A 16,791-nucleotide genomic window follows, 5' to 3' on the forward strand; every position below is an offset into this window, starting at 1 on the left:
GGGCGGGGAGGTCAGATTTTCTATCTACTTACATTCAGGGGCACTGAGATGCATTTGTAAAATATATATATTTTTTTATTGATTTCAGAGGAAGGGAGAGGGAAAGACAGATAGAAACATCAATGATGAGCGAGAATCATTTCTCAGTTGCCTCCTGTACGCCCCACACTGGGGACTGAGCCCAAAACCTGGGCTTGTGCCCTGACCAAGAATCAAACAGTGATCTCCAAGTTCATAGGTCAACACTCAACCACTGAGCCACATTGGCGGGTGTGTGATGCATTTTTTAGTGAAAAAAGTCATTGCAGAGTAACAAGCACAGTAACAATGACTCTAATTTTGTGAAATGAACAATAGTGACATCAGTTATGCCAGGAAGACCAAACGGGGTGAATGTGTGTGGGAGATGGGGTGGGGTGGATAATTCTTTTTTAAAAAATATATATTTTATTGATTTTTTAAAGAAAGGAAGGGAGAGGGATAGAGAGTCAGAAACACTGATGAGAGAGAAACATCGATCAGCTGCCTCCTGCACACCTTCTACTGAGGATGTGCCCGCAATCAAGGTACATGCCCTTGACTGGGACCTTTGAGTCTTTAGCTCAATGCTCTATCCACTGAGCCAAACCAGTCAGGGCTGAGGATAATTTTTTATCCACCTTTGAATTGGTTTACACTTTATACTGAGCACATATATATTTTATATAAGTTTATAGTCATTTAATAATTTCTATACATGTATCTTAAGTGTTCAGTTTAATGAGCTTTGAAAATTGCATAACGTGTTGTAGGCACCACCCACAAAGCTGGTGATCCTTTCCTGTCAATCCCCTTGCACCCTGTCCCAGCTAATCGCTATCTGACTTTTACCCCAGGGACTGGTTTTGTCTGATCTTAGCTATCCTACAGATGGAATCATACAGTGTACACCCTTTTGAGCCTGGCTTCTTTCATTTAACATAATGTTGTCACATCTATTCGCTTCATTTCATCGATAGCCATATACTACTATTAATATATAATTATATCACACTTTGTTTATTTTTTCATGTTGATGCACATGATTGGGTTGTGTCCAGGTCTTGGCTGTGATGAATAAGGCTGCTATGAACACTCTATAATTCTTTGTGTGGATGTATATTTTTATCGGCGTGGTTAAAGTATCTAGGAGTGAAATGGCTGGATCATTGGGTAAGTAATTATTTTTTAATAAAGTAAACTGAAAATAAAGCATGAAAACTAAAGCAATGAAAAAGGGTATTGCTGGTTCAAAAATAGAAAAACATCAATTATAGGGAATATAAAAATGTATGCTTCCTCCTACTGCTAATCTCAAAAAGTCCTTGCTGTCATAACCTCTTCATGACGCTTTCTTACAACTGTGGTCACCTATGCCCCCTCCACTACCAGAGCCACTGACTTAGGCATCCCCATCTCATTCTCTGCCCACGTGTTCTCTCAGTCAGCCTCTGGTTCAACTATCCCAGCTTGACCGCTTGTTCGCCTTAAGGAACTTCTGTCTAGTTCACTGACCTCTATAATTTCCCTCACCCATCAGCAATTTCCTTGTCCAACTTAGACACAGCAGTTTACTATTGCCCTTTTTCACTGAAATTATCTGGAGAAATTGCTAGCGATGGATGAACATAAAAATCTGTTTACTTTTCTGTAGTACCTCCTTTTTGAGTACCGGGTGCTGTTATAATAAGGTCTCAAAATAGTATAGATGGGTCCTAATCATGACCACTCATATCATGTGAACCTTCAACACTGCCTTGGCTTCTCAAACTTTCACCTTTCCCCATCCTACCTCACAAGATGATCTCACTTGTTGTTTAGAGAGAGAAGGAAAGCTATGAGGTGAGATCTATCATCTTGAAGCAACATAAAACAGGCAAATGAAATGCACCATTCATCTATCCACCTATATGTCTATTCATCTACCCATCCACTCATCACCCATTCCTATGTCTACACATCCATCTAGCCACTATTGCTTCATATTAAGTTCTCTTCATTAAACTTGGGTGGGCTTTCTCCTAACTGGATGATATCTGTTCCTTGCTCCTCCTGTCCTTGCTGCTTGCTGCTCAGGAGTCTGGCCTGGAAGGATGGCTTCTACCGGCCTCTTTATCTGTGACTTCCAGTTACTCAAACACGAGAAAGTCCTGGAAGGAGATGTGAGGAGAAAGGGAAGAGAATGAGGTGAGTTTTTATTTCCTGGATCTCCCTTGTAGTTGGCTGTATCCTTGCCCAAGGTCACAAATCCTCTCAAACAGCCCTTTCTCAACACTCTCCTTTGGATGTGGCAAATGCTCCATGCCCCCTATGAAGATCATATGGAACTCATGTGAAGACACAAGAGAAATCTGTGGCTCAGCAGAGGCCCTCACCCAGCCATGCTGGTACCCTGATCTCAGACTTCCAGCCTCCAGGCCTGTAAGAAATAAATTTCTGTTGTTTATAAGCTACCCAGTGTGTATTGTGTAATAGCATCCAGAATGGTCTAAAACAATATGTAAAGTCACATGCTGGCCTTGATGTTCCAAGGGGAACATCAAGGAAAGCCATCCTGAATTCTAGGTTCTTACTAGGGGAAGGTTCTAAGGGATGGGACATCAGGTGATACCATGAGTAATTCACAAGGCAAAGGAGAAGTATGGGATGGTCTCACTTTGCACCTGAATGGGAGGCCACAGAAGCTGAGCAAAGGGGAACACTGGCCCCAAATTTGAAAAGAAAGTTCAGGTCATGTGTCTTGCCTGTTTTGATTTTCCAAAGGTCATAGACCTGCCAAGTTAATGTTTCCTTTGCAGGGTACACATAGCACCATCCAGTTACTAAGTTCCCAAAGGACAAGCTGAATCATCATTATACAACAGAAAGCAACCCACCTCTCTATCCATCTGGTCACCCACCCGTGTGGCCCTGGGCAGATTCATCCTCTAACATGCCTCTGGATTGGAGCAGTAGCCCCATCCCCTTAGCCAGAACATAGGACTCTGCAGGCACCCACTATCCTCCCAGCCACCTAGGGATCCACAGAAAGTTCAGCCAGAGGCTGTCCATGTTAGGCACATCCTCAATTCACACCCAACAACTGGTGCCTTTGAGTCAAGTCCCATGCAGGGCTCTGGGCCCCACAGATGAAGTAGTCCATGTCCTTGCCCTCAGGAGCCTCACAGTTGAGAGAGACAGGCAAGCACTTGGAAAATTATATTAGAACTATTGGCCCGGTGCACAAAATTCGTGTGTGTATGTGTGTGTGTGTGGAGGGGGGGAGGGGGGGGGGGAAGGGAGGGGAAGGTGTTCCTCAACCCGGCCTGTACCCTCTCCAATCTGGGACCCCTCAAAGGATGTCCTACTGCTGGTTTACAGGGTTAGGGCCTAAACCGGCAGTTGGACATCCCTCTCCCAATCTGAGACTGCTGGCTCCTAATGGCTCACCTGCCTGCCTTATTGCCCCTAACCATTCTGCCCCCTGGGCTGCTCACCCCCAACTACCCTCACATCCTGATCACCCATAACTGCCCGCCCCCCTGTGGCTTGCTCTCCCCCACTTTCCCTCCCCACTGGCCTGCTTGCCCCCAAGTGCCCCCCCCCCCCCGCTGGTCTGCTTACCCCCAAAGGCCCCGTCCCCCACCAGCCTGATCACTCACAACTGCTGTCCCATCCTGGCCTGATCACCCACAACTGCCCTCCTCTCTTGGCCTCTGACCGCCTCTGCCTCGGCCCTGCCACCATGGCTTTGTCCAGAAGTTCTTCTGGAAGGTCTCCCAGTCTAATTAGCATATTACCCTTTTATTAGTATAGATAGAGACGTAGTGCACAGGTCGAGGCCAGCTGGTTTGCTCTGAAGGGTGTCCCAGATCAGGGTGAGTGTTCCCTTGGGGCATGGGGAGGCCTGGGCAAGGGGCCTGTGGTAGTTTGCAGGCTGGTCATGCCCCAATAGAGTGAGAGTCCCAACTGGGGTGCCTGGCCAGCCTGGGTGAGGGACTGATGGCTGTTTGCAGGCTGGCTACGCCCTCTGGCAACCCAACCTCCCAAACCCTCCTTTTTTTCTTTCTTTCTTTCTTTCTTTTTTTTTTCTTCAGCGCCTCCTTGAGCGGATGCCAGGGCTGGCTGGAAGCAGGTATCTGGGATTTGTTTATCTTATATAACTGAAACTTTGTAGCCTTGAGGAGAGGCCAGAGCCTGCCAGTGCAGGCAGGAAGCTTGGCTTCCTCCATTGCTGGGGGCAACCCAAGATTCCTGCTCACTCCAGCTCTGTGGCTGCCCACCATGTTTGTTGGGTTAATTTGCATACTCACTCTGATTGGCTGGTGGGTGTGGAGATACAGTCAATTTGCATGTTTCTCTTTTATTAAATAGAATGTAATCTGTGCTATAAATATGGAAGTTTCCAAGGGAGGAGGGCTAGGAAGGCTTCCCAAAAGAGATAATACATAAGCCAATCCCTGAACCTAAGCTGAGATAGATGAAGTGAAGGAGCATTCCTTGCACGTGAACTGAACTGGCAGAGGGGTGTTCAGTATGACTCATTCAGAGGTTTTCTTAGAGTTCTAGGACACAGAAGAGCTGTCTTCTGCCACTTCTGACCACAGGCCCAATTTCTCTATCTATGGAATAATTAATTCAAAAACCACATACTGTCACTTCTACCCTATTTCATTTGTTAGAAGCATGTTACTGAGTGCAGTAAACGCTCAAGGGGTCAAGGAATTGTACTCCTCCTCTTGACGAAGGGAGTATCCAAGAGTTTAAAGAGTGTCATAGAGTTCACCCAGCAGCCAGAAATTATTAACTGTCCTCCCACTTGCAAAACATACACACCCTTCCTAATACCCACCCCTTGCCAAAAGTCCCATCCTACTGCAGAATGAGCTCCAAGTCCAGAATATTTGCATCCAAATCAGGTTTGGATGTGAAGGAGGCTCCCTGGGTATATTTCCTTCAGTGTACATGTTAGTTGCTCTCAATTTATAGACCTGTGAGTTCCAGAGACAAGTTGTCTGTCCTCTTGCCCCCGCCTTACCTCAACATACACACCTACATCCTCCTCCCAGCATGCAATGGTGGGACAGGCACATATAGATATTCTCGTGCAAAGGTGGGCCTCTCTGGTTCTACCTTTGGGGTCCTTTTGTTTCCATAAATGCAGCCCATATTTGCTTCCGTGTACTTTTGGGGTTGCTTATTGCCAGTAGAATTGGGGCGGGCAGTTCCAGAAGTCCTTATTTCGTACTATCTCTTCATTCTTTTAGTCCAAGCTCCAAACTGGCACTCTTGTGCCAATATAATTATCTTTAAAAACGTTGTGTGTTTTCCGTGAATCTTATGGAGGTCCACTCCTCTAAATAACTGGCACCTCTTTGAGATTAGTTCTTCTCTATGTTGGGCTTTGGCTAAATGACAATGTCAAGACTCATGGAAGTTCTACTACTTAACTGACTGCTCTGAGGTGCCACTTGGATGTTTTTGAGAACTTAACGAAGGATTTCACAGCCACCCCATTGGCTTCATCTTTAAAGCACCTTTTCCTGGCATGGCCCCAGACTGCATCTCTGCCCGGAAGTTGTTAGTTAATGTAAGCATCACTTGATATTTGGAGAAGCTGAGAATTTTTTTAAACCAGCAAAGTTTGGTCCCTTTTTATTTAACAGTCCTTTTGGCTTATCTCTCTCCTCACAATTTCTAATATAAGCAGCAAGGAGAAGCTAGGAAGCACCTTTAAGAGTCTGCCTGAAATTTCCTTACCAGGTGACCCAGTTCATTTGGCACATTTTTTCCCCCCACATTACTGCAGGTGGCAGCGTTGCTAAACTTTCTGCTTTCACTCCCCTCCTTCCCTGCTCCTTGTATCCTGTAAGACCATGGGTCCTTCTCTGATTTTCTAGCATCTTTTTGGGGTGTCCAGTCTCTTAGTCACCCTTTGGGTGGTTCCTGTTGCCACCTGTTATTCTGCCTTCTCTGTTCTAGCTTCAGTGTTCTGCTTACACTACTTTCCCATTCCAGACCCCTGACATTCAGTCATTTATTCCACAAATTTCATTGAGCACCTTTAGAACACAAGGCATTGCACTAAATGTTGGGGAATTCCTGGGGACCAAAATAGTATTTGCCCTCACATCATCAATCAAATCATCCCGGAGCTGTGATAAAATTACCACTGAAGGGGGTGCGGGAAGGGAAGTTAGAGGCCCCTCTGTAGTCATATAATCTGTCCTAGTGGCGATGTGTTTAAGGAGAGCTGCCTGAAGGTGTGCTATGTGAGTAGGAGCCCGGAAGTGTGAATGAGATTCCCTCCAGGAAGAGGACGAATTAGCGTGTGGAAAGTTTATAAGTCAAGAGAGTTGGGTGTATGTGAGGGATTGCAGGAGTCCTGCAGGCTGGAGCAGGAAGATCAGGGCTCAGCTCCCAAGAACGAGCCCATCAGTAGAGATGGGCCAACTCAGTCTTGGGTGTTCATCCCAGCATGTGGGCATAAAGCCATATTTAGCATATACAAGGTGCCATCACTGTGTATTGGGAACACAACGGTGGCTTTATCACACCAGTCTCCTGCCCTCAGAGAGCTCAGAAGCTAGTGGTAGAGACAGATAATAAACAAAGAATGAACAAGGAAATCTCAGATATACAGTGAGTGCTGTGAAGGAGGTAGGAGAGGGTGATGTGGCAGAGAGCGGCTGAGGGACGTTAGACAGAGTGACCTAGAGCAGCTTTCCCGAGGCTCTGCATCAGGTATTCGACGTGTAAGCCACGCTGTGAAGGCGAGAGAGGGCAAGTCTCTGTAGTAATGGAGAGAAGAACACTCCAGCAGAGGCCAATGCACACGCCTGGAGGCTGGAGCAAGCTTGATGTGTGCAAGCACTGCAGAGGGAGGGTCCAGGTGGCTGGAATTCAGGCAGAGAGCCCTGACAAGCCCCAAGGCTGGGGAGGGCACAGGGAGGTCCAGGGCGGTGTGGAGGCACCCAGGTGGGAGGAGGCGTCCAGACCCGGGCTGGAAGGCAGGACACGTGGGCAGGTTTGTTCTCGCCTCCGCGTTTTTTCCCCCCTGAATTGTTTTTTGGTCCAGAGGGAAACAGATAGCCCTGCCTGAGACCGGATTGGTCAGGTTGGGAGCCAGAGGGAGGGGTCGTGGCATCCAGAGGAGGTGGCCTCCGAGCTGGGAGGGGAATTGCCCAGAAGGGCGGGCCGGCCCTGAGCTGCAGAAACCCCTAAGAACCAAGGTGCGCGGTGCACCCCTCTCCCAGGTGCACGGAGGAGGCTCAGCGGCGAGGGTTTGGGTTGATTCTACCTGTGTCCACAGCACCTGGCAGGAACTGGACGCTTTGTTTTTTGAGTGAGAGGGTGCACACTGCCGGGGTTGGCAAGAGTTTTCCGGTGAATTCTGGAAGAAGCCATAGCGAGCAGACCCGGAGAAGGTGAGTGAGTCCTCCCCACCGCCGTCCAGATTGGGTTCCAGCCACTCCGCGTCCCGCCCCCCGCCCCCCGCCCCCCTCCCGGCGCCTCCCCTCCCGGGCACTGGCCTTGGCCGTGGCTGGACTGGCTGCTGCAGGTCCCACCTCTCCTCCTCCCAGGGCAGCCTGCGTCAGACCCGCGCCAGGAGCCCTGCTCTCAGGGGTCCCTCCAGGCCGGCGACCGCTGCCGCTCCTTCCCTCCGAGCCAGGTGAGACCCCGCGCACCCCGGTCCGCCCTTCTCCCCAGGAAACCAGGGGCTCCAGCTCGAGGCTCTGGGGGAGCTTACAAGCCTCACGGTGGGAATGTGGGGTCCTGGGGTCTGGGTTCGGGGTTTCCTTTGGGGCAGCGGAGCCTCCAGCCTGGTGTGGGGTCTTTAGGCTAAAGTCCTCCCCCCCCTCTTCTCCCCCCTCCCCCCCCTCGCCTCCGCAAGGGGCTAGGTAGGGTTCCTGGGCAGAACCTCAAGCCCTTGGGTAGGGTTATGTTCCTTGTTTACAGAAGAGAAAACAGGTTTGGAAAGAAAAGGAGCAAGACAGGGACGGTGGGTGATAGAGGGACAGCAAGCCCCCTTTTCTAAGTTCCATACCCTATTCTAGGGACTGTGAAAACTATCTTATTGTTGGTTCTGTGCCAGAGGAGCCTGGACCCCACGACTTAATTCTTGGGTTTGCCCCACTCAGAGCCCAGGCCCCGCCCATTCCTGTTGGGGCCCCTCATTTGGCACCTGCCTAGCTGTGCGGACAGAGATGGAATTTACAAGTGTTCCCAGACTGGGGGTTAACAGGTGTGGGCTCTGGTCCCTCCCCACTCCCTCCTACTCTGTGTTCTTAGGCAAGTTCCCCAAACTCGGTATCTCAGTTTCTTGGGTTGAAATGGAGAAGGGCGATAAACAGTAACCAGCCTCCTTGGGTTGCTTGAGAATTACTTGAGCTTATGCAGTATGCGGCATAGGAGGCCTCTGTGAAAGCTGACTGGTCATTAACCTTTGCACCAATGTTGGAAAACAATCCCTTACAGAGACAAGGGAACAGGCTCAGAGGAGAAAGCTACTGGCCAGGTTTGCAGCCTCCAGTGCTCTAGGCCTGTCCCCTGTGCCCAGGCCCCAGGGGACCCTGGCTGTGGGAGGAAAAGGATGCTGCCAGCCAGGTGCCCAGCTGGAGAGGCTGATTGCTGGAGAGAAATCAGCTTTGGACCCTGCACATGGCAGTTAGAGCAATGGGACACCTTGTGGAGGAATGAAGGCTGCCGGCCTGGCACCTCAGCTGAGCCCTGCCCTCTCCTTGGTGGGCCACAGGCTACAAATAACGGTGACCTGGAGCTGCTTTCCGCTCGCTCAGCAGGGCCTGGTAGCTGGAGCCTGGGGAGCCAATCCTGGGTGGGGTCGGGGGTAGGAGACCTGGGAAGCCGTTACATTCCTGCTGCTGCCAGCGCAGCCCACAGCATCTCCACGCACCCCCGCCTGGGCAAGGACCTTGACCAGTTCAACTCTGAAAGGAGGCACAAACTGGGAGGCTGCCAGGCTGCCACGCAGGCTCTGTTGTCTCCTCTTCCCAGCTCCTCCCCCTGCTGCACCTGGTCTTTCTTCGCTGAGGGCCAGTGGCCATGGCTAGCTGAGGCCCCTCTCACCACTCCTCAACCGTGACAACAGCCTCACCTGCTGGCTGCCAGACTCTATCTGCTTCCAAAGGAATCGTTTTGTACCCCTTTATTTTCCCACAAGGAACACAGAGGGAAAGAAAAAGAAGCCCTGGCTGGGTGGCTCAGTTGTTTGGAGCATCCTCTCTTACACCAAAAGGTTGAGGGTTCGATTTTTGGTCAATGCACATACCTAGGTTGCCAATTCCATCTCCAGTTGGGGCACATAGGGGAGGCAACCAATGGATGATTCTCTCTCACATGGATACTAGTATTTCTCTCTCTTTTCCTTTCAAAAAAATTTTTTTAATAAAAGCATATCCTTGAGTGAGGATTGGAAAAAAGCAAAAACAAACAACGAACAGCATTCTGGTAAGAAAAGGATAAATGCAGTCATTCCTTCTGACCCTCGCCAAAGCACCCCAACCCACTCCCCCCCAAACAAAACAAAACAAAACAAAACAAAACAAAAAACCCTCCATCCAGTGACTTTTAACATTTCTGTTTTAATTCTTCTGGCAAGTACACAAACACAGGTGTTTTGCACAAATACCTTAAAAATCATGGTGATGTGTTACTTGTTTCAGTGATTTAGCTCATACATTTCTGGGAGTGAAACAGATTATAAATAGCTGAGATGACAAGGCCCAAGGCTGCAAGGCAGAGCATATGGAAGTGGAAATTGGTACAACCATTTCAGAAAACTGGCAGAATACACCACGGCCAAATATTTTCATATCTGTGAGCCAGGAATTCCACTCCTACATACATATCCCACAGAAATGTGCACAAGCACCATGGTAATAGCTTCAAACTGGAAATCTACCCAAAATGCCCAACAGCAGCAGAGTGGATAAATAAATGCCCGTGTTTACATTCACACGATGAAATACTATGCAGCAATCCGAGTGAACACAGTACAAAAACATAGGTAATGTTAAGGGGGATAAATCCACAGAACATTACAATGTATGATTCTATTTATTTAAAGGAAAAAATATGTATTTTAAAACAGGCAAAAGTATTTGATATTGTTAAACGTGAAATAGGCTCACGGGGCTTCTGAAGTAATTTCTTTTCTTAGTGCTGACTATAGGGTGTGTTCAGCTTGTGACCATTCATTGAGCTACATACAATGTTTTGTGCCTTTTTCTGTATGTATGAGGCTTGTTGCTTTCATAAATTTGTAGTAAAGTATGTATGATTTTGTGAATGGACAATTTAAAGAAATGTACTAGGAGAATAATAGGTGCTCAGTGAGCTCACTCATTCACTGTGCTCATGCCGGGCTGGGAGCAGGCAGAGTGTTTCCTGGCTTTTCTCCAGGATGGAAGCCCCGTCTCACAACCAGGGGGGGAGGAGTTCTCCAGGGACACCCACGGCTCCACCACGAGATCCTGCGGGCTTCTGCTCCCACCCACTGCTGCCTGCCTTCTTCGACACCCCCATCTTCTGCGCCTAGACCACCCACTCACCCAGGGGGTCCGCCTTCCCGTTCTTGTCTGGGACAGTGAACACGCCCACGACCTCATAGCCTTCCTTCTTCAGGTGGCAATACACTTCCTGGCCAAACAGGCTCTGCCCAATCACTGCGATCTTCATGGCAGCAGGGGTGGGTGGGGAGGACCTGGGGAAGACATGAGCACAGTGAATGAGTGAGCAAACGTTGGAGACATTGCACGATCTAGGTATGTGTCATTCCATGTACCTTCCTTCTTCTTGGCCAGTGGCACCCCCTCCCACTTTCCACCTCCACCTCCAGTTCTCAGGGCCTGTCCAGCAAGCGTGCATTTCTGTGAGGTGAAGGTCATCAGGCCTAGGGCCCCTTGCTGCTTCCTGGCTCAGTTATATGTAGGCTGAAAGTCACTGGAGGCACGTGACACCCTTCTCACTAACAAGTGAGGAAACTGAGGCTTGACCAAGATCACAGGCAGGTAAGTTACTGAAATATGTTCAGATATACCTCAGGCAACGTGACCCCCAATGTTCCATTTTGGAGGGGTTCGAGTAGGAATCTCTACTTCTGCAATCTCTGTACATCTCTCCCACTGTAACATCTAAAATCTACTCCCTTCCCTTGGGGAACCTTTCCCTCTGGTCTCCCTGCAGTGGCCGCCACTAGGACGCCTCAGAAAGGGGGCTGAGAGGTTGGGGGAGGGGGTGCATGTGAGATGCTGTGCAGCTGCCACTTTTGGACTGTTGTGGGAGACCTGCGAATGAGAACCACCAGTCAGCCAAATTGGAATTTAGGAAGCCTTTATTACGAACTCGAGTCTGGGCTCACGTCTCAACTGACACAGCAGCGAGCAACAAGAGCCAAGACCCACTCTAAGCACACTACTTTTATCCCCGTCTTAGGGATGCCTGGCAGATTATGATTGGCTAAAAGTTTTAACAAAGAAACGTCAGTTATAAGTAATAGAAAAATTCCACTAGTACAGTAACATTTAAAGTTTATACAACACCTGGAGTGAGGGTTTATTTTCAGCTTAAGCAGTCTCTGTTTGACCTGGTTTGGTCTGTTTGTCCTGCCTTACGGCTACTGGAAACAGGACATGCCTGCCTGGGGGTTGAGCCTTGCAACAGAACTATTTTATGACTAACAGTTATGCTACATTCTTTGTTGTGGGTCCGGTTGCTCGTTCCTTCCCTGGCCTGGAGCCCTGCCTCGACAGGGTCTTGCCAGCCAGAAGAGGACCAGGGCGGGCCTGCTGGAGGCCAGCGAGCCCTTCCTAATGCTGCAACCTTATTCCTTCCCCAGGTCCTCCCCACCCACCCCTGCTGCCATGAAGATCGCAGTGATTGGGCAGAGCCTGTTTGGCCAGGAAGTGTATTGCCACCTGAAGAAGGAAGGCTATGAGGTCGTGGGCGTGTTCACTGTCCCAGACAAGAACGGGAAGGCGGACCCCCTGGGTGAGTGGGTGGTCTAGGCGCAGAAGATGGGGGTGTCGAAGAAGGCAGGCAGCAGTGGGTGGGAGCAGAAGCCCGCAGGATCTCGTGGTGGAGCCGTGGGTGTCCCTGGAGACCTCCTTCCCCCCTGGTTGTGAGACAGGGCTTCCATCCTGGAGAAAAGCCAGGAAACACTCTGCCTGCTCCCACCCCAGCTGTCTGGTTACTCCATGTTTCTCTGACCCGAGTCCCCAGGCCCTGAAAGGGATGCCAGGCAGGGGTCCCTGTGTTCCCGCCACTGAGCAGGGCTGACTCGGAGTGTTGGCAGTTTCTGTTCAGGGGGATGGAATGGAGGCTGAGAATTTGCATTTCTAACCAGTTCTCTGGTGATGCTAATGCCTGTGGCTCTTGGAGGACCAATTTGAGAATCAGGGGCTGAGCTACTCTTCGGGGACACTCCCAGGTCCTCTCCGGCCTGACAGACATGGAAGAGGGGGCCGGGCTTAGGAAAGGGGCCTGCGAGGCTGACCAGACACAGGCTTGGTTTATAAGGAAGAGCTGAGTCTCCCCAGGCAGTGGTGCAGGCCCCGTTCTTAGAGCTGACCTATGCCATAACCCGAGCCCAGCCCTGGCCACCCAGGGGCCACCCAGGGGCCACTGACACCAGCTCCTGCGCCTGGACCCAGACTGGGGCTGCTACCTGACCTCACCTCAGATGCCACGCAGAAGTATTCCCTTGGTCACCATGGGAACAGCTTTTGCAAACACAGTCTGCTCACACTGACCCCTTCAACACCTCTGGGTGCCAGGGCACAGACACGGAGGGGTTAGAAGGAGGGTCAGGTCCAGTCAGGGGCCAGACATCAGGAGTGCTAACCAAGAATCAAGTATAAGCAAGTGTCCCATGGGCACTAACGAGGGGCGGGCCAAAGAGAACCTGTAGGTACCGGTTGAGTGACTGCAGGAGGCAGCTGCCACCACCAAGGCTAGGGAAAGTCGAGGGAAGAAGTTGTGACTTCTAACAGTTGGAATTGGGGAAGCCGTAATTCAGATCCGTGAGGAGGGAGGGCTGGCCATGCGGGCTGGTAACAGGGTGGGAAGAGCAGCATGAGGGCTGGGACCTGGACCTTGGAGTGCCGTCACCAGCAAGAGGGGGTTGTGTGCACTGAGGCTAGTTATGCAGATCCTGGGATGACTGCAAAGGACTCAGCTGCTTCTCTGGGTGAAGAAGTGAGGCTGGGGTAATGCTGACAGAGAGGAAGGAGCCCTCCCCACCCTCATTTCCCCCCCCTCTACTCCCCCTCTCCAGCCTGTCAGGTCCCTCCTGCACCCGTATGGCCAGTGCTTTTGTGGTTTGCAGGTCCCAGACTCCCTCCCGGAGAGCAGGTAGAGAAATAGGAACTTGGTGATGGGCATGGTGTGAGGCCTTGGGGAGTGATATGAGGGCAGAAGGCCAGCCGTTGGGGGTCTGGCAGGAGTCTGGGAGAGGGAGGGAGGAGCTCAGATGTCATCTCTCGGTTGTCAGCAGAAGTTAGACCAGAGAGCAGTCCCTGAAACCCCATCCTTGGCTGGTGCTGCCCATGGGCTCTGAGCTGTGGGGTGGAGCCTGGCTGGGCAGTAGGGGAGGCTGGAAGGGACAGGCCTAGAGAGAAGAGGCAGGCGTTACTTTGTTGGGAAGGCACAGGTGGCCACATGCAGGTGAGTGCCAACAGGGGCTGCTTTCCCATTCCCTGTCCCACAGGCCTGGAGGCCGAGAAGGATGGAGTGCCCGTGTTTAAGTTCCCCCGCTGGAGGGAGAAAGGACGGGTTCTGCCTGACGTGCTGGCAAAATACCAGGCTCTGGGCGCTGAGCTCAACGTCCTGCCCTTCTGCAGCCAGTTCATCCCCATGGAAGTCATCAACGCACCCCGCCACGGCTCCATCATCTACCACCCGAGTCTGCTCCCCCGGCACCGAGGGGCCTCGGCCATCAACTGGTAAGCTGGCAGCAACAGCCCCCTCTGTCTGAATTGTCATCCTCCCTCAACCCATGCAGGTGCCGAGCTGCATTGCGAGATGGCATCCACACACCGGATTGGTTTAAGTCAGTGGTCGGCAAACTCATTAGCCAACAGAGCCAAATATCAATAGAACAACGATTGAAATTTCTTTGGAGAGCCAAATTTTTAAAACTTAAACTTCTTCTAACATCACTTCTTCAAAATAGACCCGCCCAGGTCGTGGTATTTTGTGGAAGAGCCACACTCAAGGGGCCAAAGAGCTGCATGTGACTCATGAGCCACAGTTTGCCCACCACGGGTTTAAGTGTTATCCATTGGCAAGCACACTCAGGAGAAGTGGGGCCAAGCCTCGCTGAGTCCTCTGCACTCCCACAGTGAGCTTCAGAGGGCCAGGCATGTTCCCATCCTGCCTCGGGATCTCAGAAGCAGTGTGTCAAGGGGCCTCACCTGGTAGGCTACCAGGACCACCAGCCAGGTGATGTGTCCAGAGGTCTGCTCTACCCTCTACCCACAGCCATCCTCGCAGTAGCACCCCACTTAGAAAGAGCTAAAGGTGGGGATGAGAAATACTAAGAAGACAATAGGTGGGTGATGCGCCTGGTAGGTGGGGTAGTTTAGATGAGTAGTCAGGGTGGGGAGACATCTAAGCTGGGAAGAGAGAGTGGGTTTGCAGCCAGACTGGTCTGGTTGGAATTCTACAGCCACATCTCTTCACTCCTCTGCATCTGTTTCCTTGTCTGTAAAGGGGGCGTGCAATGCCTGTTACGTCATTGGGGAAGACTAAGTTGCATGAGGCATATTGGGCTTTTCCCACAGTGCCTGGTTGGTGTCGCTAAATAGCATTTTATTTCTCCCTCCCACTTTGACCAGAGCAGGCATGGATCCTCCCAAGGGTCGAGGGGGTCAAGAGGGTCCATACAGGCTGCCCCCAAGTCATTCCTCTCTGTGGTCCTTGCTGCTAGACTCAGGGTTTCACTCTTCTGTTCCCCAGGACACTCATTCACGGAGATAAAAAAGGGGGGTTCACCATCTTCTGGGCAGATGATGGCCTGGACACTGGGGACCTTCTGCTCCAGAGGGAGTGTGAGATCCTCCCGGACGACACCGTGAGCACTCTGTATAACCGCTTCCTCTTCCCCGAAGGCATCAAAGGGATGGTAAGAGCTGGGAGCAAGCCTGTTTGTCCCAGACACCCTTTCTAGACCCAGCCTGCCCTGGAGCTGGCTGGGAATTTGTACCCCCAATTCAAGGGTTCTGGAGGGAGAAAGCTCTCATTGCACAGTTTCAAAGTGGTTTGATTAGGACATTTAATATCCTGTATTAGACAGGAGTCTTGCTTACAACTGGAAGAACCAAACTCAAAAAGCTTTAGCCAAAATGGGGACATTTTGGGCTCATTAAATAGAGAAGACTGAAGGCAGGGATGGTGTCAAGAGTGGCTGAATCCAGAGGCATAAGCCATGTCGCTAAAATTCTATTTATCTCTTTTTCTTCACCTTACATTACATCTACTTTTCTGTTTGGTTACTTTCATTCTTAGGTTGTCTGCCCTCAAGTGGTAGGAAAAAAAGTCACTGGTACCTCAAGGCTTATACCCCTGGGCTCCAATCCTCTTTTCCCTAGAAATCATGAATGAAAAATCAGAGAAGACTGATTGGCTGTTTTGGGGTTATGTGATCACCCTGAGCTAATCACTGACCAGGATGATGTGGTACTCTGATTGGCTAGCCTCAGTCACATGCTTCCTGTTGTGGCCTGTGGGAGAAGGAAGGCTGGTCCAGTGATAGTCTTGTGTACTGAGTTTTTTTTTTCCACAAGAAAACTCAGTGTTACCCATGGAAGAGACAAGATGACTGATATCAGAGACACTTACGCTTGGCTTAGCAGGCAAACCCTGTGGGTGACCCCAAGGGAGTTGGTGTGCGTGCGGGCCTGCTGGTGGTCCAGTGGGAGAAGGCCAGCCAATGGTGGCCAGCATTCCTGCTTCTCACAGGTTCCAGTGGCAGGCAGGGGTCAGACAGGAGGAGTCTCCAGGAGGACAGACAGCATTTGCTGTTTGGAAGTAGCAATGAGCATAACAGTGCAGTGAGAGTGCTCACTGCTGCCCAGATGCCAGCAGTCTGGTGTGTGGCCACCTTTTACTTTTCATGTATGTAGAACTAGATTCTTTCCCATGCAAAGTAAATTTGCTGAAGGTTTTGTATGAGAGACTGAAAAAGGGGTTTCTTGCACATTTCATAAGAAACAATTAAAGATACCCTTTAAGACTGCGCTGTTCAATAGCGAAGGACAGCCACCGGTCACATGAAGGTATTAAATTAACTTAAATGCATTCTAATTAAAAATTGAGTTCCTCCATCTCACTAGCTACATGTCTAGTGCTTAGGAACGACACATGGCCAATGACCCTGTGCTGGACAGTGCAGGTGTAGAGTGTGTGCACTGCCACAGAGCACTCCCCTGGGCAGTCCTGCTTTAGACGTTCCTGACACTCCCACCACTTCTCCGTCTTGCTGTGTCTGGGGCTCTCCCACAGCCCCTTCCTCACAATGAGCTCAGGCTTCTTGACTGCCCTTCCCCCTGCCCAGATCCCTTCTCCCACAATCTTCCTCTTCCCTTGAACAGAGAAACTACTTCCTGCTTAATCTCAGACCTCCAAAACCATCGCGAGGCTCACGGCCCATCCTCCTTACCAAAGCAGGGAAGGTTTTAGATAAAAACATGGAAATATGTGTGTGTGTATTCTATGTAATCTTCCCAAACCTTGTGTAGTGGAGAGGGTGGGGTTTAGTGCCCATTGTACAGATTG

The 16,791-nt window shown here is 50.5% G+C and overlaps 1 protein-coding gene across 2 annotated transcripts in view; it reads left to right on the plus strand.

Moving 5' to 3' along the window:
• Positions 1–7,378: 7,378 nt before the first annotated feature.
• Positions 7,379–16,791, plus strand: part of ALDH1L1 (aldehyde dehydrogenase 1 family member L1) — a 40,182-nt gene continuing 30,769 nt past the window's right edge. The window contains exons 1-4 of one of the 2 annotated variants that reach the window (XM_045574293.1): positions 7,379–7,424; positions 11,855–12,006; positions 13,724–13,958; positions 14,974–15,139. In XM_045574293.1, coding sequence (XP_045430249.1) covers positions 11,880–12,006; positions 13,724–13,958; positions 14,974–15,139 — 528 coding nt within the window. In that variant the 5' untranslated portion in view covers positions 7,379–7,424; positions 11,855–11,879. Of the gene's footprint in view, positions 7,425–7,524; positions 7,668–11,853; positions 12,007–13,723; positions 13,959–14,973; positions 15,140–16,791 lie in introns of those variants that run through there. The other variant, XM_045574294.1, reaches the window with a different exon arrangement.

This window comes from Pipistrellus kuhlii, unplaced genomic scaffold, assembly GCF_014108245.1.
Source record: "Pipistrellus kuhlii isolate mPipKuh1 unplaced genomic scaffold, mPipKuh1.p scaffold_m20_p_6, whole genome shotgun sequence".
NCBI classification, from domain to species: Eukaryota; Metazoa; Chordata; class Mammalia; order Chiroptera; family Vespertilionidae; genus Pipistrellus; species Pipistrellus kuhlii.